The following is a 23,406-nucleotide window of genomic DNA, read 5'->3' as shown; positions in this document are numbered from 1 at the left end:
AATGACCTAGACTGTCTATCTACACAATCTGTATTGTAAACATTAGTACTCCAGACTCTAAAGTTATCTAAAAGGTAATGTTACAGGGCTGGATTTCCCGAAACCTTCTTAACTCTACGTCGTTTTTAAATTATACCTTAACCCCTTCAGACCTGAATTATGTGCCACTGAGCAAAAAAAAAAAAAAAAAAAAAATATCCACTTGATATTTGTTCTTCTTTAATGTATAAATGAGTCTAAAAAATATATTTGTGCAAACTCATTTTTTATTAGATTTTTTTCATGTCCACTACAATGGACACCAGGGCTCAAGCAACAAAAAAAATTGTCATATTTTAACCATACATTTCTTATGAGCTAGAGTTCAAACACAATATGTGAACCATAGCATTGAATATTTTGAAAAGAACACATACTGTAACAAAGAGCAATGCTATAAGAATGTAGAGAAAATGTAAGATGATAAGATGAATTCTCAAAAAACTTGTTTTATTATTTTTGTTGTTTGCAGGGGTGAATGGGAATATGTGTGTATATGTCTGTGTGTGTTTGTGGGTGTGTTGTTTGTACTTGCTGTTTTTGATACATATATGATTGTGTGCATATAACATCAGGGCATCAGTGTGTGCGTGTGTGTGTGATTCTGTGTAAGTCTTCTGTAAGTCATTCGTAAGTAAGGTTGGTCTAGACCACTCTTAGCTATACCTTATCACTGTTGACAGTCTATACGAATATAATTCTGAAACTGTAATACACCCAGTGTTCAATTAGGATTATGGCAAAGAATAAATGCAAAGATTCACTGTTAAATTCAAATGTGCTTTTGCACTAAACCAGAGACAGACGCGCTCAACGCTTGTCATATTTCATACACAGATATCTATTTTTTTTCTATTCTACTAGTAGTAAATGGATGGTGGCGGTGGGACATTCTATTTAGTTACTGACATTCTTTCCAAATATATTTCTTTGTGTTCAGCAGATCAAAGAAATTCATACTTGTTTGAAAGTACTTGAGTGGGAGTAAATTATGAAAGAATTTTCATTTTTGGGGGAACTATCCCTTTAAGCAACAATAAGGTAGGCCTATAGTTCGGGGAACATGTCTAGAAAAGGTATATCTTCATTTAAAAGTCTTTGTAGCACGCTAATAGACCACGTCATCGGGAAACCCAGCCCTGGTCATTATAGTGTCTTTAAACCTGACAATTACTAGTAGTTCTGGAATTTTGTTATTCGTTGTAAGAAATACAATTTATAACTGTTATATTAAATGTCTAACATCTGCTATAGATTTTATAATGACTAGTCTACTTTTTTCCCCCTACAGATCTTGCTTAGACGACTAGTCTTGGACAGATTACTGAATAAGCTGCAGTATATTGTTAACCATTCTGCCTCAGGCCTCAACCTTGATTATCTACATTTCATTTGCACACATGAACTAATACTCATTGATGCATTAGAAGAACTTGTTATCCCAGAATGCATTGTAAATGCCCTTAGAGACCTCTGTATTTTGGTGAGAGAGCAGGTTGAAAATGAAACAAATGAAACGCTTCAAATTGAGGTGGAGGCAGTCGCAGGAGTTATGGGACGACCTAAATTCACAGTTGAAAATGAGAAGATTAAGTCCTTGCTAGACATTCAGCTGCCCGTCCCTTGCATAGCCAAACTGTTAGGAGTTAGTGAAAGTACAGTTTTCCGTAGGATGAGAGAGTTTGGACTGTCTGTGTCAGACTCCTATAGTACAATAGGTGACCAAGAGCTTGATATGTTAGTGACCAACATCAAGTCTCAAATGCCTCATGTGGGCTATAGATTGATGATGGGAAGGTTGAGATCTTTAGGTTACAAGATACAGTGGAGCAGACTGAGGGCATCTATGCACAGAGTAGATGCAGTTGGGATTTTTTCCCGCATGACACAGCTAGGCTGTGTAGTGAGGAGAAAATACTCTGTCAGGGCCCCTCTCAGTCTAGTGCATGTGGATACCAACCACAAACTGATAAGGTAGGTTTCTAACATTTTTGTACAATTGTACATGAGACTGCAATAGAAATAATTAATAAAATTTGTTTTCTTCCAACTAGATACAACATTGTCATATTTGGGGGCATTGACGGTTTCTCCAGAAAGGTAATAAGATGTGTTTGTATGTTTATAATAATACTGTCATTACATATTTTGTTGTGATATCTACTGTCCATTCCAAGTAAACATTATGTTATGGATTTGCTCTCTTTAGATAATGTACTTGGATGCAGCTAACAACAACAAGGCATCAACTGCCTTTACCTTCTTTTTACAATCCATTGAGAAGAATGGTGTGCCTTCAAGGTAATTGCTAGTAAAACTGTATTTTTTTTTTATATTGTACATTATAGTACATTTGAACCCATAGTGTGCTACAAGTGGTAACTAAATATATTTTTAAATACAGATATAGTATAAAAGCACATTTAAGTTCATATTTAATGGTGTCTCAAAATAGCACAGGTGAGTACACTTAGATGTTCTTAAGATTATCTTAAGAAGTACTAAAGAAGAATTTTTAGTAAATAGAGCACTTTAAGTACATTATAGAAATGTTTTTTTTTTACCTGGGCTATCATACTGAGAGACTAACACAATACTGAGACTAACATTTCCTTACGTGTTACATAGAAGAAAGTAAGTCATGCAGGTTTGGAACAACATGAATGAAAAATTAACTTATTGGCTAAACTGTTAAACCGATTGACTAATCTTTTACATTATTGCAAAGGGTTAGAGGTGATCAAGGAGTTGAGAACCTCGACATTGCACGCTTCATGTTCACTGTAAGGGGAACAGACAGAGCAAGTTTCATTTCTGGGAAAAGCGTACATAACCAAAGGTAAAGTAAGAAAATGCAGGTTGTAGGATAAGATGATTCGTTAAATTTGTTTATTTTCTGAAGCCATGCTATATTTAAATGTAGAATACCCTTTTTTTTTAATTATAGTCATGATTAGACATTTCAAGCTATTTTACATAATATTTAGCTCCATTTGTGTTCTTAAGTATCACATAGTAATCATTCTTCCTGTTACAGAATCGAACGGCTCTGGCGTGATGTGTGGACAGCGGTGACTACCACATATTACGATACCCTCCATGGTCTTGAAGAAGATGGCTTGCTGGACATCTCAAACACACTACACATTTTCCTTGCCCAGTTTGTGTTTCTTCCCCGTCTCCGCAAAGACTTGCAGACATTTGCTGAGGGCTGGAACCATCACCCTCTCCGCACTGAGGGAAATATGACCCCACATCAGTTGTGGGAGGTGGGACTTATGCAAAATAGCATCAGTGAGCTTGAAAATTTAGAGGTATGAATGAGTTTTATTTCTCTAACACAAATAATGTTTCTTAGAGGTTGCTTATTTGACTAAGAATTTTAATTGATTACATTTCCCTAGGATGTAGAGGACTGTGACATGGACTGGGAAAGTGCCATTTTCCATGAGGAACCATTAACAGCATTTGGAGTTGTGGTTCCAGAACTCCTCCCCCCTCTAAATGAACAAGAAATGAGAAGCCTCCAAGCTGCTGTTGACCCTACAGTGACATCACACTCGAATGGTAGAGACATCTATATTCAGTGCTTTGATATTTTTCACTGACAAATTATGAATACGCTTAATCTATTGTCCTTTGCTTGTTCATATCTACTTGAGATGAAAACATGTATTTTCCAAATAGACTTTATTGAACATAAGAAAAAAAAAAAATTCAAATACAGTGAACTTATTGTAAGATTCAATATCACTCTCTTTTAGGGTGTTACCCTAAACTAAAACTGTAGTGATTGTCACAAAGAAGTATGTGGTGCTGAACAGTGTTTGTGGAATGCTTACCATATGACAGCTTAAACTCTTTATACTAACATTTTTATCAACTTGAAACTGTAATACACTGTCATACAAGCAATAAATTCCTGGCAAAGAAATTGTGTCCATCGTTTCTAAACTTAATACATTTCCATGTTAAACTGAAAATCTTGTGCAGCTAAACCTTCAGAAATTCCTGGCCAAGAAAGAAACCCTCCATCAACACAGTTTTGAAGTCTTCATACTTTGACATGTGTTTAACAGGTAGCATAATTGTATTGCTGCATGCTGCCACAGTTGGATAACATATCCTATGCTCATTATATTCTGCATCACAGTTATGGTTGAATTGCACTGTGATTTTGAAATGTGCCTTCTCTTGAGACAGAATAGGAATGTGTCCCTGTCCTGTCACCCACTGAAGGAAGGTCTTTGGAGTCATGGGGAGAGTACCCACACCAGAAGTACTGTCATCTGAAAAACAAATTGCAAATGAGTAATTATTAAACTTGATGGCAGATTTTGTCTTTAATAAACATCAGTCCATCAATTCCATCTTCCATACTGCTTTACTATACATAGTCATGGAAGTGCTGAAAGCAACCAAACATCCCACTACCGAAGAAAGGGAAACATCCTGAACAGGTGGCGAGTAACAACAAACTGGGGTGCATTTCCCGAAGCCAACAAATCAGCGAAACTTGTGACCATAATTGTCTAACTGTGCTTTTGGGAAACGCATCCCTGTTCAGTTAAAGCAGGGGTGGTGAACATTGATCCTGGAGGGCCACTGTCCTGCAGAGTTTAGGCCCAACCCTGAAAAAACAACTCACCTGTCTGTAACTTCAGTAATCCTGAAGACCTTGATTAGCTTCAGGTGTGTTTAATTACGGTTGGAGCTAAACTCTGCATTACAACAGCCCTCTAGGATCAATGTTCCTCACCCCTGAGTTAAAGGGATAGCTAAATAAAAAATCTGTCATTATTTACTCATCTTTTAAAACCTGTTTTTACTTTAAAGAAAAGTTTGTTTTATATAATGACAGTGAAGAATGCCTCTTGTGCAGTATTTTCCTAAAGTAATTTAAATTCTCACATAAAGAGGAAGACTTAGATTGTAGTTTAATAAGGAATGTGGTGCAGAATTGTTTTTATGATACTTGCAAGCCCGTTGTCAGAATTCATTGTATTGATAAGAGCAGCATTAATCTGCACATTGTGTTCTAAGCCATGCAAGTTTAGAATGATGTGAAGGTAAGTAAATCACTATTTTAGTGTGAATTTTACATTCACTTTTAAGACTTGTAGTTTTAGTGTTTTTACTTTGCTCCTGTTCCTGAAGAAGGTCTTGCAGATGGTTCATCATGGCAACCTCGACCTGTTCTCTGTATGAGCCCTTTTCACTGAACTCTGCCTGGCAAATGGAAATGACGAAATCTGCATCCACAACCTGTTAAGTAAATGTTGAAAAACAATGAAGAAAAATTTTCAAATTAAAGCCTAGTCTTATCTAGAGCAGTGGTTCCCAAACCTGTTCTGAAGGACCCCCAGCACTGCACATTTTGTATGTTGCCCTTATCTAACACACCTACCTCAGGTCTTGTAGTCTCTACTAATGAGCTGATAAGTTGAATCAGGTGTGTTAGATGAGAGAGACATCCAAAATGTGCAGTGCTGGGGGTCCTCCAGGACTGGTTTGGGAACCACTGATCTAGAGCAGTGGCTCTCAACTTGTCCTCAGGACACACTGCACATTTTGTATGTTTCTCTTATTTGACACAGTTCAGTTCATGGAACTCTCTCCTAACAAGCTGATGATCTGAATCAGATGTGTTAAATAAGGGATACATACAAAATGTGCAGAGCAGTGGCTCCAGAGGACTGCTGAGAAACACTGATCTATACACAGTTCACATCTGGTCTCCTGGCATGTGTTTGTGCTCCCTTATAGTTTTAAAACTATTAGAAGCTGCACTGTGTAAATTCTGTCACTAACCCACCCCAAGTTAGTTGATCAGATACAAAATAGATAAATAAAAAATGTTATGAAAGTATAATAAGGCAGTTTTACAATTGCAAGGAAATTAGCCTACAAATATTGATGGTTTCTGCATGTCCTAATAATAATAATAATAATAATAATAATAATAAATACAGTGGCAAGCAGCAATGATGGGCTAAAACTCCAGTGCCACAATTCCTGAAGCCAGTTGGTGGCACTATGATTGTGAACCACAAAAGCCACATCTATGTGGTACTACTACTACTACTACTACTACTAATGTACTTACTGCCGTTTCTGTCCCAGGAACAAACAGAGGCTGACAAATTTCTGGGTGTTTTTCCATAAGACCACCAAGGCCATAAAGCTGCAAACCCTTCCTGATCTCTTGCAGCATAGGGATCAACTTAAGAGTGGCATGTAGGATAATAGCTCTGGAAAAATAGCATTGTGAGAGACAAAGTTATGCACACAAATGAATTTAATTCTGCCAAACCTCACTCAAATTAATATTCTTAAACAATTCCTACATACCGGATAATTTCATCCTTCTTCTCTAAGCTGACTACGCCGAGATACCCACAGCTCAAAATGTCTTCTGTGAGCTCTGTAATTGAGCTTTCTGTAGCTGATTCAACCTGAAATAATTGTGCATATATTTAAAGGTCTTCATCAAAAAACGGTCTATCATAATCATCTAAATAAAAATACCTGTGCTGTAAGATCACGATAGTGCCCATTTCCCAGATCATTTTTTTCTAGGTGTGCAAACTCTAGAGAGCCACTACACAGGACCTTATAGCACCAATGTGCAAGGAAGTTTGGGGCTGGGCCACCCTGGGCCAAGCTGACCGCCATTATTTCTCCTATAGTCCTGAATAAGCAAAATAATTTTTCTTTAGTTTTTTTCACATAGTAAACATTTAATAACAGAAGGTGAGATTAAATTTATTGTCTTATAAAGTATCAAAATACATACTTGAAATGACCTTTGTCCAGATCAGACAGAGAATACTTTGGTGCTCCCCCCTCAAAAAAACGCCCTTCAATGCCTCCGATCATTTCTTAAATGAGAAAATGGTTATTGTAACAATTCTGCATGACTTGTAAAAGTTTATCACATGTACAGCACCAGCCATTCCCATTTGAAACCCAGCTCTGCTTCAGATCATAGTTCTACTAATTTTTAACGCATAACTTCAGATGTGTCAAAAATAGAGAAACTTTAAAAACATGCAGTGATCGGGAAACTCCAGGAATATTTGGAAAAACCCTGATCTACAATATATTTTTATTCATGTTATGCAATCATGCCTGTCAGAAATTCCTTGCTCAGTGCCCCAGTGTCTACTCCAGCTTCACCTATAAAGGCAACTTTCAGTTTGTTAATGGGAGATGACTTTTTTTGCCTCTGCCACTGCACAAGGCCCCTCTCCAGCATGTTTTGTCTCGATACGGTGATGTCAAATCTATGCCCTTCTGTAATTACGGCTGCACTGATGGTTTTGAGAACATCTTCAAGGCTAGGTAAGAAAAGAAAAATACAGCTAAAATATTTAATACTATTAACTTCTGTAATAAATGTAAAATTGTATATCTAAGTTAAAATTTAAAAAAATATAGTCATACCTTTCGATTTTACAGCCAAATGGTTCAAAAACATCTTCCAGATCAGAAATCGGTGCTTGGGAATTCTCCAAACTGCATGCAACAGAATAAAACAACAAATTAAAAATACTGACCACTAAATTAATTAAATCCATTTTGTTAGGAAATTTTTTTTGCAATTCTTGAATTAAGTTACCTTTCACCACAAAAGCTGGCATGAATTTCTAAATAATCCATTGGAAAATTATTTAGACACAGTGGACAGGCAGCCTAAAAACACAATAATACAATCAGCCAATAAAACAAATTACCACTAAAAAAATTTTATATATATCACTTAAAGCTAAAATGCATATTATTTTCGATGTTAAAAAACTCATACTCACATTGTCATATGTAGATACTATAAATATGAAATTCATTAGCTGATTTCTTTGCTAACTGTACACATTGTCTCTTTAATGCTAAATAAATATTATTATTGCTATATTTATTTTAAGTGACCTGTCCATCTACACACAACAAATGAGTTTGAGTTTGTTTGTATGTTCATACAGTGGTACAAATAATCACACACTTCAGCTTTAATGAATAAAGAACTCTATATGCAGGGTAGTGGTCTGGCAGTATTGTTCATTTGATACCTCATTGTTTGATTTATTAGTGCTAGTGCTGGCTTCTGCTGAGGACAATCCAGCAGTAGTGGGTACAGAAAAAGACTGCAATGAAAACATATGTATTAAGAGAGTCATCAGCAAGTCAATCAATCCACCACTAAATATCATGAAAATAAATACATTAAACATATAATCAGTGTTAGGTAGTACTATATATTGCTAAAAGCTTTATTGTTAATTTGATACCTCGGAATTTAATTTATTAGTGCTAGTGCTGGCTTCTGCCGAGGACAATCCAGCAGTAGTGGGTACAGGAAAAGACTGCAATGAAAACATATGTATTAAGAGAGTCATCAGCAAGTTAATTTATCCACCACTAAATATCACAAAAAACCAAACAAATTAGAATTAGTGTTGGGTAGTACAATTTTGTGGTAAATGCTATTGTTAATTTGATACCTCGGAGCTTGCTTTACTAGTGCTGCTGCCACCTTCTGAAATGGGTTTTGGTAATGCTGATCCATTGAATACAGGAAGAGGAGAAGACTACAATGAAAATATAAGACATATAATCACCTTTCAAAAAACATGACAACATTTTCCATTAAAGAACATTTAAATGTTACAGTGAGGTTAAAGTTTTCCTAAAAATGTAATTACCCTTCCAGAACTAGTGGTATCATCCTCGGTGGACAATTCAATAGTACTGCATGACTTAACATGCATAGCCAAGATCTGTAGGGGCATGGACAAGCTGCAGTTTTGGCAGGTTGCTTTTGGCATTTTCTGAAATTCTTCGGCATCTGAAGGAAGAGGCATTGTATCTAGCTCCTCTTGAAGAGGAACTATAAACATGGTAATCTTTCCACCTCCACTTGATGATTTTAAATACTGGCCATTATAGCCATCAGCTTCTGGTGGGACAATCATCAGTTTTCGCTGTCCTGACCCACCTTTAAAGACAACAAATCCAACTATATACTACTGAGGTTCTTACTCGTTGTCACACAATAACATGTTGTAATTTTTTCACATTTATAAATTTAGAATACAATTTAGAATTTAGAATATATTTATTCTAATCTTAATTACCAAGAGCCTTGTACAGGAGCCATCCTCCAGTGAGTTTCATAAGTTTTGGATAGTGTTCCATCAGTTGCCTTGTTATCTGCACAAAAACAGATTTCTGGGTAACCAAAACATTCAGTAATACTCCTACATTTATTTCAAAAGCAGACATACTGAACACAAATGTTAAAAATTAATAGAATGTTAACAGTACTTTCAGTACATTACAACTTTAAAACTTTTTAATATACTAAAATTTATCTGCATACAATAAGTGGCGGTTTCCCGGACAGAGATTAAGCCTAGTCCTAAAATAAAATGGCCCTTTAAATTATGGTTTAAAATAGTCCTGGTCTTAGTCTAGTCCAGAGTTTAATAAGCTAGCTAATTTCCTGGAGGTTGATTTAACAGCATTGTTTTTGGTTCAAATGTTATTGCTTCATTTTAAATTGACTTGAAATGGTTACTAGAACTCACTTGATGTTTTCATTTTGAAATAATGTTTCAGTCAAGTAACCCAATCAAACAGGACTTTCACTTCCCATCATGCTTCCCACCAGCTGAAGTGGGAGAGTAAATGTTGAAAAAGTGTTATTTTATGCAGTTTTTAGAAAGATGAGAATATGGAGAGACTTCTTACTATTTAATGTTCAATTATGTAAATGTTTTTGTTATGTTAGTGTTTTTTGGAGATTACCGTTGTGGTGAAGTGTAGAGCTTGTGCTTGGGTTGAGGACCTGCTAACAAGCATTGCCTTTTTTATATAATGAAGCAACTACTATATGATAGTCCTTTAGATCAAACCAGTATCATTTCTAGACTGCCAACACTGATCATCACGTGAAAATAGTTATGTTTAGTTTGTTGCTATGTAAAGGACAAAACAAAAGCCTTAATAATCATATGATTATTATTATATATATATAGAATTATTCTATTTAAAATAATTAATTACAAACAGATTTCCATGCATTTATTTTTTTCACAGCTGGAGTATTTTGCATGCTTTAAAATAAATGTCTCTTGTTTAGTTATGTTTTTATATTGGAGTCTTTTTTGCTGCAATTGTTTTCCTTGGATTTGCTACTCAGTTCCCTGCAATTTAAGCTTTTCTTGGTTCATTCCATGTTTTACAGGCAACCTATCTCATGCTAATTCAGATTAGCACAGTTGGTTTTAAATTAATCTAGTTTATTTTAATTCTGGACTTCATAGTCCAGGTTTTAGTAATCTGTACTTAATCTGTGTTTCAGAAAGCCATTTTTTAAACCACAATTAACTATTCTAGATTAAGGCTTATCCTGGTTTAATTTAAACCCTGTCCGGGAAACCGCCCCTAAGAACCTGATAATGTGCTATAATCTGAATAGAATTCACAATGGAATGCAAACAATACTGTAGCAAAATCGATTTTAAAATTAAACGGTTATATTTTTTATTTAATTAAACTTTATATTAAGTGGCCTTAACTACTATGTACTTACATCAAAAAATAAGTACAACGTACTTATTGGGTTCATATTGAATTGCAAAACACATTTGCAGCTATTGAGGTGGAATACGGGTAAGGTTAGGGAAAGCTTTGGTGGTATGGGTAGGTTTAAGGGTAGGGGTAAGATGTAAGGGATGGGTCAACAGTGTAATTATAAATGTAATTACAGAAATTAAATACAGATGTAATTACATGCAGGTCTTTTTAAAATATAAGTACAATGTAAAAACATGTATGTACACAATAAGTGCACTGTATCAAATGATTAATTTAAATGTAAGTACATAGTAGTTAAGGCCACTTAATATAAAGTGGGTCCAATTAAACCTTCATTTTGATCAAGCTCAATTATGTCCTTTTCTAATTTACCTCAGAGTGGTCAGCATCTTCAGATAATTTAACTGTACGCCTTCCCATTCCAGCAAGGAAAAGTGTAAAATCCTCTGATGGTTTTGGTGTCTTTTCCACATTCTTATTTACTAAATAGAACTGCATGGAAAGAGTCCTGCTGCTGGTGTTGACCACTTTACAGGGGGATCGAAACCTTTTTCGTCCCTTTTGAGATCCCTTTAAAAAATATCCTGGGAATGATCTGAAAAATTCAAAACATTGTATATAGTTTACTCATTAAATAATATCATGTGATTTTAATAGCCTAATAACAGAGACTAACAGATATGAATTTATACATGATAAATTGAGTGCTTACATATCAGTTGTCAACTGACCATTTAACTAAACAAAACATATTCATATGCTAGCTAAACTAGAGATTAGAAGACAAATTACAATCTTTCCTAAACATAAATAACCTGGTCATTTCTCTCTGCACTGGTGTCTGCTGCTGCTGAGCAGGTGAGGGCTGCTGCTGCGGAGCAGGTGAGGGCTGCTGCTGCTGCGGAGCAGTTGTTTGAATCTGCCCTGTCTGTAGCTGGCTGTCTGATCTTATCTGATCACTTATCAATGTTATGAGATGACGAGTTGCTTCATCAATGATGGCGGACTGGAATAGTAATACAGTATACAACATTTTAGATTTTTAAACCATAACATTTTATCTGGTAGATCAATCTTTATATTCTGGTAGATCAATCTTTATATTCCATTAAGGGTTTTAGCTTTGTAAGGCACTGTATCTGTGTTTTTTTTTTTTTTTTTTTTTTCCAATACAAATAACCTGGTACTTAATCAATCTCAATACTATGTTACCAATCAACATCAACAAAAGCCACCTTAACACTACAAAAGGTGTTACCTACATCTGACATGGCGTTTATGTTTATTTATACTGACTGCTTGATGCTCATGTACATGTATTTACACAAATTTGGATAATGTAATTACCCTAAATAATCAATAACAAGAACTTAGAGGCTAAATAAAGCTAAAGAAAGAAAGAAAAAGACTGTGATAGTACATTCAGAATTCATTTAGTAAACAACTCCAGTGTTCTCCTTGGTGAGTATCAAAATGCCTCTGATTGGCCAAGCTGCATTAATTAAGCTCAACAGAAAGTGCGTGATTGGTTATAACACTCAACGCTGCAATCCGCGATAAAGAAAATCTAATGCAGATGACACTTTTCATTAATTTCACATCACTTCATTCGTGACAGCCATAATAGATATAGCATAATTTTTCTGGGGCATTATGCCCCTTATCTCGAAATTAGGGGGGCATTTTGTTCAGATATGAATGATCTCGCTACATACTTAATGTTTTGGTGAGATTGCACGAGACAAAGTGTTAATTATCAGACGTAAAATATTATTTTTGCCTTTTGGAATCTGCATTCAAATCCATTTGCCTCAAAAATCTCACTTTCAATGGGCATGGCACCTGTAGTGTGAACAATGTGGTTGTGTAGATAGACAGTCTAGGTCATTTATATGTAAAATAATCCAATCGCCCTCTTCCCAGACATTTCTAAGATACATTTGACATATTTAACAGCAAAACAAATAAAACAGTTTACCTGAGATCGTCGATTCGGCGGATCCATCTCGGCTCGTCTTGATTGAACGAAGTGATTCTGATTCCATGTGCGATTCAATATCAACCAATAAGATTCCATGTACTATGTCGCGTTTTCATTGGTCAGTAGTTGAAGCCTATTTCTGATTGGTTGTTGCCGTTTTGACAGTGTTTATGCCAAGAGCAAAGAGAAATAAGTCGTAGAGAAGAGTACTTAGGCATGCGCGAACGCACGGGACACAGTCTGTGCGCATACACGCTTACTTTAAGCGAAGAGGAGAGATTCGCGATTGCACTGGACACGTTTTAAGTGCAGGCATATTTTCTGAGCGAGCCCAGAGAAAATTCTTACAAGAGCAGCGTCTATCTGAGAGCGCGCGCCCAGTTCCCGCGCGCGAGCAGAGAGATTCGCGCTCGGCACATTATATTCCGCGCGCGAGCAGAGAGATTCGCGCTCGCGCATTATATTAATGTACTTTCGCGCTACAATAATGCGCTCTCGACATTTGATAGGAAAATAACGCCATAGGTAAGCAAGCAAGAACAATAGCGAAAAATGGCAGATGGAGCAATAATAACTGACATGATCCATGATAACATGATATTTTTAGTGATATTTGTAAATTGTCTTTCTAAATGTTTCGTTAGCATGTTGCTAATGTACTGTTAAATGTGGTTAAAGTTACCATCGTTTCTTACTGTATTCACGGAGACAAGAGAGCCGTCACTATTTTCATTATTAAACACTTGCAGTCTGTATAATTCATAAACACAACTTCATTCTTTATAAATCTCTCCAGCAGTGTGTAATGTTAGCTTTAGCCACGGAGCACTATCAAACTCATTCAGAATCAAATGTAAACATCCAAATAAATACTATACTTACGCAATTAGACATGCTGCATGACAAACACTTTGTAAAGATCCATTTTGAGGGTTATATTAGCTGTGTGAACTTTGTTTATGCTGTTTAAGGCAGTCGCGAGCTCGGGGTTGGGGAGCACGAGAATTTAAAGGGGCCGCGCGCTGAATCGGCGCATAGTTAATGATGCCCTAAAATAGGCAGTTAAAAATATGAATAAAAAAATCTATGGGGTATTTTGAGCTGAAACTTCACAGACACATTCAGGGGACACCTTAGACTTATATTACATCTTGTGAAAAGACGTTCTACGGCACCTTTAAAGGCGTCCTATTATGCTTTTTACCATGTTCATCTTTCTTTAGTGTGTAATGTTGCTGCTTGAGCATGAAAAAGCTCTGCAAAGTTCCAGTTCTTCTCTATATCAGCGTCAGTGTTTCTTAACTCCTTGAAACGCCTCCATCTTGAGTTTTCTTCACAGTATTCCTCATTTAAATAATTTATAAGCAGAATAAAGGGGCGGGGCCTGGTTGAGTTAGTTAGTAGTGTGTTGAAACTGGCAGTTATGGCTAATGGGCGGGACATTCCCCAAACACCAATCACAACACACTGAGCATCACTGGAACCCTGCCTAAAACGCAGATTTTACTCTCATGAATGCGATTTTTACTGTTTTGGGCTAGTTTTGAGTAGCAATCGGGTGGGTTTTGTTGTGAAAACCTGGCAACCCTGTAACTGACAGATTGAGAAGAGAGGAGCAGCAACAATGGAGAATATGGGGAAAATACTTGTAATCACGACTTCAGAAGTGGGAATTGTCAAATTTCCGATAGCACATGAAGGTAGCATTAAATACATTATCTAATAATTATTAGATAAATAAATATCACACATATTACAAACATATTTGTTTTAAAAGTCAATTGAACAATTGACGTTCATCGATCTTAGCGAAACGCGCCAAAAGACAATTTGGGTTGGGCGAGACGAACTTCAACAGAATTCAACACGAATATATTTTTATATTTAAATAACTCTTTTGGACTCCCCCCTGAAATGTATTATATAGAATCGACAACGGCCAATTAACAAAAATTGTAAAAGTTTACCTCAGTTTTTCTCTCTGAGGAGGGCAGAGCCGGAGCGCGGGTAAAATGGGCGGGAACGTTCAGAGAGATGTTGAGAAACTTCACTGACGCGCTTTTTGGCGTGAACAGTGGAAACATCCTCGTTTATCTGCTGACAAATATAGCAGAGATGGATGAGAGGATATACTTATTTTGATCAAATATATTTTTCCAGATTTTCACCTGCTGTTGAGAGACAAACATCATCAGTCAGTCACGTTCACATGGGGTTTGTGTTTGGGGCGTCAGTCTGTGTCTCATATCGCAGGGATGTCCGCACAGGGGCTGCTAAACAGCGTCTTCTCGTGTTCCTCATCGGGCTCTAAAACCCTCGCAAAGAGAAAACTACAGCAGACTCGTAGTTTGGATTCTGCGCTGATGAGGAACGGCGCGACTCCCGGAGACGCGAATACCGTTCAGCGGTTACTCGAGCTCCACAGCTGGATTTACCAACAGCCAAACAGCTTCTGAGGACTCCAGACTGAAACAACGGCTTTCTTCGTCGAGTTTGTCGACATCTTCAGACGCTTCGTCGATCTCCAGTGCTCATTTTGACTACAGAAGTGGCAAACGCAACGCGTCCAGGGATTTATCTCTCAATCTCTCTGGTTCAAGCAACATCTTCTCACCGAGAAAGTGGCTTCAGAGAAAGTTGCCTCAGTCGGATGCTGTTTCCCACAATATCTGTAAATCTGAGGTAAGATTTTGAAAACATGCTGAAAAGTTCAAACGAGCTGTTGTTGACTTATAGATTATAAATCCAGTGACAGATTTTTAATAGTTTCCAAATATCAAAGTAAATTATGAGACTTCTAGTTCAATTTAAATGGTCATGTTGTGGGAATTTATCCAGATAAATATTTCATATAGCTAGTCTCTTAATTAAACTGCATTATTTTTCAAAATGTCATTTCAGTTTAAACTAAAAAACCATACTATAGCTTTAAAGTTAACAATTAGCATTTAAAATTGATTAACTGTGAGTCTTGGCAGCAGATATATGTTTAGAAGCATGAATCCAAGTTTCAGTATTGAGATTGACACTTTTCTGGTTCTTTTTGTATCACCATAACTTTTAATTCAGATTGCATTGACATTTAGTCATTCAGCAAGCGTTTTGTCCCAAGAAACTTCACAATCAGTTTATCTTACAGGAGCAAGCATTGCTTGCAATGCCAAGCTTCAAGAGAATGCTTGAAACTAGAGTTGAAGTAAAACTGCACCAACAGAGAAAAGCAAGAACAAGAAGAGATTGTATAGTGCCTTTAAATCAAAAGGGACATATTCCTCCCATTTTCAAAGTCTTGATGCTGGTTTTTGGGCTCTACTAGAACAGGTTTTCTTGCTTGAATGTTCATTATTTTCCCCATATTCTCCATTGTTGCTGCTCCTCTCTTCTCAATCTGTCAGTTACAGGGTTGCCAGGTTTTCACAACAAAACCCACCCGATTGCTACTCAAAACTAGCCCAAAACAGTAAAAATCGCATTCATGAGAGTAAAATCTGCGTTTTAGGCAGGGTTCGAGTGATGCTCAGTGTGTTGTGATTGGTGTTTGGGGAATGTCCCGCCCATTACCATAACTGCCAGATTCAACACCCTACTAACTAACTCAACCAGGCCCCGCCCCTTTATTCTGCTTATAAATTATTTAAATGAGGAATACTGTGAAGAAAACTCAAGATGGAGGCGTTTCAAGGAGTTCAGAAACACTGACGCTGATATAGAGAAGAACTGGAACTTTGCAGAGCTTTTTCATGCTCAAGCAGCAACATTACACACTAAAGAAAGATGAACATAGCAAAAAGCATAATAGGACCCCTTTAAAGGTGCTGTAGAATGCATTTTCAAAAGATGTAATATAAGTCTAAGGTGTCCCCTGAATGTGTCTGTGAAGTTTCAGCTCAAAATACCCCATAGATTTTTTTTTATTCATATTTTTAACTGCCTATTTTAGGGCATCATTAACTATGCACTGATTCAGGCTGCGGCCCCTTTAAATTCTCACGCTCCCCGACCCCGAGCTCTCGACTGCCTTAAACAGCATAAACAAAGTTCACACAGCTAATATAACCCTCAAAATGGATCTTTACAAAGTGTTGGTCATGCAGCATGTCTAATCGCATAAGTATGGTATTTATTTGAATGTTTACATTTGATTCTGTATGAGTTTGATAGTGCTCCGTGGCTAAAGCTAACATTACACACTGTTGGAGAGATTTATAAAGAATGAAGTTGTTTATGAATTATACAGACTGCAGGTGTTTAAAAATGAAAATAACAACAGTCTTGTCTCCGTGAATACAGTAATAAACGATGGTAACTTTAACCACATTTAACAGTACATTAGCAACATGCTAACGAAACATTTAGAAAGACAATTTACAAATATCACTAAAAATATCATGATATCATGGATCATGTCAGTTATTATTGCTCCATCTGCCATTTTTCGCTATTGTTCTTGCTTGCTTACCTAGTCTGATGATTCAGCTGTGCACAGATCCAGACGTTAATACTGGCTTGTGTAATGCCTTGAACATGGGCTGGCATATGCAAATATTGGGGCATACATATTAATGATCCCGACTGTTACGTAACAGTCGATGTTATGTTGAGATTCACCTGTTCTTCTGAGGTCTTTTAAACAAATGAGATTTATATAAGAAGGAGGAAACAATGGAGTTTGAGACTCACTGTATGTCATTTCCATGTACTGAACTCTTGTTATTCAACTATGCCAAGGTAAATTCAATTTTCCATTCTACGGCACCTTTAAGACTACTGAAACTAGTGTTGTTTTTGGCGGCCTGTTTTAATTTTAGTTTTAGTCTAGTCTTTGTGTCAAGCTGTCATTTTAGTTTTTATTAGTTTTAGTCACGTTCATACTCTTTTTAGTCTAGTCAAGTTTCAGTAGACTAAAAGTCTGAGCATTTTAGTCTTATTTTAGTCAGAATTATCCATGACTATTTTCGTCTAGTTTTTAGTCGACTAAAACTGATGACATTTAGTCTAGTTTTAGTAATGCAATTCTATTTAACCCAGTCAATATAGTATAAGTACCTAGTAATATAGACAAAACTAAAAATTTTCTTTTAGCCAAACCCATTTCAAACAAGGTACTTATTATATTATTGTTACCTTATAGATAATACCTTATAATGCCTTGAGATGTCTCTTAACCCTTTAAGACCTGAAGGCTTTTTTAGAGTTTTTTTTTTTTTTCTGAGTGACACACACAAAAGTAAAGACTCATAACTCAAAAACTGTAGCAAGGAGAGTCAAAAGGTAGGTATCATTTGATAGAACACTTTTTAATTTTTTTTTAGAAAATATAAACATTTGGACATTTTAATGCTGAAAAACAGCTGATAAAAGACAAGAAATATATATATAATTTTTTTTTTAATAATTTTTTTTTTTTTTTTTTGACATGGAATAACTCAGGAAGGCAATAAGATCAGAGAAAAATTCTTTTTTGGTGATGCTCTCCTACATGTGAGCTGCATCTTTTTCAGATTTTGTGGAGATAGCATAAAGTATATTGAATAAAGTGTTATTCATTTTTTTGCAGCTAGATGGCGCCCACGGGCGGTAAACTCTGGTTTAGAGACATTTCTCAGCACTCTTTATGAGTTTTTCAAAATGGTTAGATGCATTAAAAAGCTGAGTTTCTAAGCTTTAAGATGATACCTATTCCACGTTGGAAAACAAACATGGATGGATCCGGGAACATTGGATACACACTGCATCCTGGAAAGATGAGAGAAATGTTTTTAGCCAAGTATGTTACATCATTCCATGAGTAATATCTTATGATCAATGCAATATATTATGTTGATTGGGTTAATTTTAATCGTGAGAATCTGCTTTAAATAATGATGTGCATTTTCTATGATCTGTGCATTTTTCATGAAGTTATGAGCACGTGAAATCTACATATTTCCCTTTCTCTGTGTCAGACTTAACTTAACTTAGCTAACTGCATCTTCTATATAATTCCTCGAGTGGGGCTTGAGGAAGTGACGTCACCTGCGTCTGCGCAGTGCGACCTGATGCAGCCCCTGAAGTGAGACACAGGAAACAGAAATACTGCAAAATTAACTAAACGAGACAAAATAACATTACAACATTTTGTCTCGTCTCGTTTTGGTCAACGAAAATGAAGAGACATTTTAGCATAGTTTTTATTTTGTAAACCATATTTAGTCTCATTTTTATTCGTCAACAATATTGCATTATACGTCATCATCACATGACCAGCATTTACGTTGCGTCTCGTCTCGTTTTCGTCACGTGATAAAGGTTCGTTGACGACGATATTTAGTCATAATTTTCGTTGACGAAAGCAACACTAACTGAAAGATGTCTTCAACTGATTCTTGAAGGTCGTGATGTTTGATCCACCACTGAACAACAGAGACGCTGAAGGTTCTGGAAATCGACCTTGTATCTTGTTGTAATGGAACAAGTGACACTTTTTTACTGATGATAGAGGATGGGAAGAAGCCTAGACCTGTAAGAGTGTGTTGAGGTTCAGTTCCAGTGACCGTTGGCTGACGTCAAAGCCTTGAATTTAATGCAGACGGCTGAAGGAAGTCAGTGGAGTGAGACAAAGAGGGCTGTGACACGGACTCTGTTTGGTTGATTGAAGATGAGACACGCAGAGAGTGTGGAAAGGAGGATCTTGTGGTTCAGCTTGTCGAAGGCAGCAGACAGCGCTGGTAGGATGAAGACAGATGATTTGGCATTAGATCTTGCCAGCCGCAGGGTTTCAGCAGGGAAGTCTCCCTGGAATGTCCGCTTTTCTCCACTGCAGAATCCAATACAAATATAAAAAGAAATACTAACCCCAAAGACAGCTGAAGATATTGAATTCAAACAGTGGTTTAGCTGCTGATCCTGACTTTAATAAATGCATTATCCTCAAACCATTGACGTTAATTCAATACACAACCCCTTTGAGACGATGTACATTTGTTGTTGCTGTTGTTGTCCCTTGATTGAGAGTTAAGATAATGAGAAAATAATGTGCAGTTCTGTGAGCTGAACATTCTGAAGTGGAACCTGCTGTCAAGATGTGTTACAAGCTCAGGATAAAATAATGTGGCATTAATCTCAGACGTTTCCAGGAAATACCAAGATGTTACGAAAGTGCTTGTTTTTTTGGGTTTTTGCTTCTTTGCAAGGATCAGGAACCAGTGAAATTGCATTATTAAAGGCATATATGACCACAGACTAATCAATAAAGGCCTCTTCATAAATAATGCATGTATTCTTTCATCACAGTTTTGCCATACTACAATATTGAGAAACCAAAATACCAAATTTGTAGATGTTTGTGTTGGCCAGCCCAAAGGGGAGCTCTCTTTGTAACAGTTACCTAACCTCTCAGGAATCTGGAGTTTATAAAGCTCCTCCTATAAAGCAGTTTAGCAGTGTCTTTTACAGCACTGCTCTTTCTATTATTTGGCCAATGAAACTGACTGGCAACAAAAGGCATGGTTTGTTCTTTGCCACATTGAACTCAAATGCATGCATAAAACTGCAAAAAAGACACCTGAAATCCTTTTACAGTCCCAATTAAAACATTGCAAAATGACAGTGATTCTTAACCAATTGGGAATTGTGTGCAGAGTGAAAAAGCCAGTAAGTTCAGTAATACAGTAATCCTTTGATTTATGTTAAGGGTCATTTACTAAGGGTCATAGACAAATGAAAAAACAAAGTAGTGGTCTTGCCAGACACAACAGTATTACTTGAGAATATTTGCTTCCCTTTGGCCTCGTTGCAGACCATTTCAGCGAATCTGTTGCAGCTTAACAATGTTTAGATCTAGAGGCAAAGTGCTCTAGTATATCTCTGTAAAATCTCCGTTCAACCTTTATTGAGTTGCTTTCAACTGGTTTTAAATAAATTCCCATTTTTGGTCAAACTGCATTTATCTGCAGTGGTGCTCTTCACGTGCCGGTCAAAAATGACCACTTTTTTTAGGTTATTTTAATTAAATGAATGTAGTTTTTTTTTTTTTTTTATATTTTGTATTTTAGGGGGTTTTATCGTACTAAATTATATTCATGCTGTAGCTATAATCCATTTTATTCATTTTCTGAGCATAGACCTAATAATAATTACATTTCCAACTTAGAGTGTCATAGTAATTTTTGAATGCTTTAGACTTTTTAATTTTGGTCTCTTTTCAAAGTCAACACTTGGCAAATTATTGCTGAAGTGAAAAAAGTTTAAAAATGTTAACTTAAAAAAAGTTACAGAATTTTACGTTTATTGTTTTGAAAAATGCATAATACTATTATCAATTTTTATATGAATATTTTCAAAAACACGTTTTACTCTAGAACTGCAAGAAAATCAAAGCCATAAATCTAAACAAGTTGTGTTTTAAATTTGAGGTTGATATCTCAAAAAATGATCTTTTAGTAAGATTTTGTTTGGCTGCAGTACCAAAAGTTTCCACTAGATGAAATTCGCCTCCCATTAATTTCCAATACGCTCATTTTTGACCGCGCGGAGTATTTAACCTTTTCGAATCATGTCCGTGATTTTTTTGTGTGTGTGTGTGTGTGTGTGTGTTCACATAGCAAGTGCCAAAATGTTTACCAAGTTTCGTACCATTCCGATGACGTAAAAATTTCTTTAAAAAAACAAAAAACAAAATCGTAAACTTTTTCGGTCTAAAATGACTGAAGAGCACCAGAGGGTTAAGTATGGCTTAAAATATTAGATGTCATGTTAAATGTTTTATTGGGAAATTGCTATGAAAAAAAAAAACATCTTTGGTATTTTGTTTTCCAGTTGAAAAAGGAAACAAAAACAAACAATGAAAACGGCATGTTTTTACTTTTGTTGCATAATGAACAGTTGCTCAGAAAACAAGTAAACTGAATGAACTTTTTGTCAGTAGGCCCACATTGTTCTTTTATGTTCTGTGTAGCAAAAACTCTTGATCTCCTCTGCAGTAAGTCTTTTTGCTGTGCTAGAAGAAAGCGTGTAAGAGCGGAGCGCAGTTCTTCAGTAAAGTGACATCTGGTTTACATGAAGTCTGCCTAAGCTTCTATTTCTCACAGCAGAGCAGCATGACCTGATCTTTGGCAGCGCTACCCAGGCAAATAGTTCTTCCCACTGGAGACTGTCAACTGAGTACAACAGCACTTTAGGGTCTTTTTAAGGTCTTCTTTCATGTTCAACAGTTTTGTGAATCTTCAAGCTTGCAGTGGTCTTTAAAACGTTTGACAGTCTCATAGGAATATCTAAAATTAGGCAATATTTGAAGTCAACAAGTTTCTCACTGACTATCATGTTTCCCTTAGAAATGCATCATTTTATGGTTCATGTTGACAAGTTACCATGATTCAACACTATGGAATGCAGATAGCATGATTTTTACATTGAGAAACATTGCAGAAACATGTGGTTCGTTCACAGACCAGTGAAAGTGGGGCATGTTCATGAGGTCTGACTCACTTTAGGCTGTTTTCTGTTGGAGCAGATCCAGCATAAGAGTCCGTGAGTGGCTCAGTGTTTTCGGTAAGATGGTTTAGATTATTGCATCTCTTTCAGTACAGTTGCAACATGCGATAAGCATCTCCAATCCCCAAAGTTGTGTATCTGATTTTCCAGAATGATGGATGGAAAAAACTTGTCCCCTGCGGTTGGACCTTTTTGAGATTCCTTTTAAAGCAAAAATGTCAGTATCAGCATAACCTTTAACCTTTTTATTTTCTTCCTGCCAGTCATCTCAGTGTTTTGCAACACGTGTACACACATGCAACACATTGTTTACGTTCAGTGACATACTGCAGATTTGTGACCCTGTTTACATCAAGTATTACCATGCAAAATCGCATGCAAAAAGTGATTAATACCAAAGGCACGGGTTTGATTCCCAAGGAAAGCACGAACTGATCAAATGTGTACCTCAAATGCAATTTAAATAGTTTTTAGGGATGCACGACATATCAGCCACCATATCGTTATCGGCTGATATATGTTCATTTTTAATGTTATCGTTATGGGTCTGATAAGAAAACTTGAAATATGATTGAAATCACTTTAAAAAGGTACAGCACAAGTCTGTCATATAGACTACATAATATTATAATGAGAACATTATAATCGTGTGTTTGGGACATGGCTTTTAATGGTGAGACTTTTGTTTTTGTAATCAGGCTCTCAAAAATAATATAAAAATTTTGATTTAGATTTATTGGCCAATATATCGGTTATCGGCCAAAATATAAAGGTTTATCGGTTATCGGCCAAAATTTTCATATCGGTGCATCCCTAGTTGTTTTGGATAAAAGCATCTGCCAAGTGCATAAATGTAAATTTGTGATCTGTTCACTGAAAATGCATTTGGATGTAGTCAGAAACACATTAGAATTGACGGACGTTCAAAAGTAGACAGGTTTTTCTTGCAACAAAGCCAATACTTATCCAAACCAAATCATGACTGCATACTTAAATGTATTTATTTTTTTAATAAATCAATATGATTGCACAGTTGACTTAATCATGAAAATATAGATGAATGCAGCATTTCATTTAGTCTGCTTCAGTTGCATCAAAGCTTTCTGCTAAGAACGTTACCACAACTTAAATAAATGCGTGGTCGCAAGTTAAAAATTCTAATTTATTTTTTTAAGTTGCAAACATTAATTTGTTGAGTTCTGTTGACAAACAACTCAAATTTCTGCTTTTGCAATTTTTTTTTTAATAACTTAATAAAATTGTCATTAACTTCTGAAATTAGGCAGTGGATTTCTAGTTCCCAGCATGCTTTGAAA

General features: G+C 36.1%; 3 protein-coding genes across 4 annotated transcripts; 1 reads left to right on the top strand and 2 right to left on the bottom strand.

The window, feature by feature from the left end:
- The first annotated feature begins 963 nt into the window (after nt 1–963).
- Nucleotides 964–3,978, top strand: LOC125262115. The gene is made up of 6 exons (XM_048180667.1): nt 964–2,013; nt 2,094–2,139; nt 2,249–2,340; nt 2,768–2,878; nt 3,077–3,353; nt 3,444–3,978. The coding sequence occupies exons 1-6, from the start codon at nt 1,592–1,594 to the stop codon at nt 3,645–3,647; spliced, it is 1,152 nt and encodes a 383-aa protein (XP_048036624.1). The 5' UTR covers nt 964–1,591; the 3' UTR covers nt 3,648–3,978.
- LOC125262118 lies at nt 3,967–6,977 on the bottom strand. The gene is made up of 6 exons (XM_048180670.1): nt 6,836–6,977; nt 6,568–6,730; nt 6,391–6,494; nt 6,146–6,290; nt 5,178–5,304; nt 3,967–4,328 (listed from the first exon to the last, which is right to left on the bottom strand). The coding sequence occupies exons 1-6, from the start codon at nt 6,916–6,918 to the stop codon at nt 4,033–4,035; spliced, it is 918 nt and encodes a 305-aa protein (XP_048036627.1). The 5' UTR covers nt 6,919–6,977; the 3' UTR covers nt 3,967–4,032.
- A 178-nt stretch (nt 6,978–7,155) lies between these two features.
- LOC125262117 lies at nt 7,156–13,132 on the bottom strand. 2 transcript variants are annotated; one of them, XM_048180669.1, is made up of 10 exons: nt 12,617–13,132; nt 11,011–11,233; nt 9,174–9,249; nt 8,742–9,034; nt 8,541–8,627; nt 8,328–8,402; nt 8,109–8,183; nt 7,661–7,734; nt 7,486–7,557; nt 7,156–7,379 (listed from the first exon to the last, which is right to left on the bottom strand). In XM_048180669.1, the coding sequence occupies exons 2-10, from the start codon at nt 11,134–11,136 to the stop codon at nt 7,157–7,159; spliced, it is 1,101 nt and encodes a 366-aa protein (XP_048036626.1). In that variant the 5' UTR covers nt 11,137–11,233; nt 12,617–13,132; the 3' UTR covers nt 7,156. The 2 variants fall into 2 exon arrangements, with proteins under 2 accessions (XP_048036626.1, XP_048036625.1); XM_048180668.1 differs by having other exon boundaries at nt 11,011–13,132.
- Nucleotides 13,133–23,406: the final 10,274 nt, after the last annotated feature.

This window comes from Megalobrama amblycephala, unplaced genomic scaffold (assembly GCF_018812025.1).
Source record: "Megalobrama amblycephala isolate DHTTF-2021 unplaced genomic scaffold, ASM1881202v1 scaffold607, whole genome shotgun sequence".
Classification (NCBI taxonomy): Eukaryota; Metazoa; Chordata; class Actinopteri; order Cypriniformes; family Xenocyprididae; genus Megalobrama; species Megalobrama amblycephala.
The sequence above is the reverse complement of the archived record's forward strand: the minus strand, read 5'-3'. Positions and strand labels throughout refer to the sequence as shown.

Bases quoted from the DNA above. Each gene is read 5' to 3' on its own strand.
- LOC125262115 (XM_048180667.1), top strand. From the start codon at position 1,592: ATGGGACGACCTAAATTCACAGTTGAAAATGAGAAGATTAAGTCCTTG. The intron at 2,140-2,248 runs GTAATAAGATGT...TGCTCTCTTTAG, and splicing joins TTGACGGTTTCTCCAGAAAG to ATAATGTACTTGGATGCAGC. The intron at 2,879-3,076 runs GTAAAGTAAGAA...TTCCTGTTACAG, and splicing joins AAAAGCGTACATAACCAAAG to AATCGAACGGCTCTGGCGTG.
- LOC125262117 (XM_048180668.1), bottom strand. From the start codon at position 11,136: ATGCAGTTCTATTTAGTAAATAAGAATGTGGAAAAGACACCAAAACCA. The intron at 9,035-9,173 runs GTAATTAAGATT...TTGTCTTTAAAG, and splicing joins GCTCCTGTACAAGGCTCTTG to GTGGGTCAGGACAGCGAAAA. The intron at 8,184-8,327 runs GTATCAAATTAA...TTTTCATTGCAG, and splicing joins CTAATAAATTAAATTCCGAG to TCTTTTTCTGTACCCACTAC.
- LOC125262118 (XM_048180670.1), bottom strand. From the start codon at position 6,918: ATGATCGGAGGCATTGAAGGGCGTTTTTTTGAGGGGGGAGCACCAAAG. The intron at 6,291-6,390 runs GTATGTAGGAAT...CTATTTTTCCAG, and splicing joins AAGAAGGATGAAATTATCCG to AGCTATTATCCTACATGCCA. The intron at 5,305-6,145 runs GTAAGTACATTA...TTTACTTAACAG, and splicing joins TTCCTGGGACAGAAACGGCA to GTTGTGGATGCAGATTTCGT.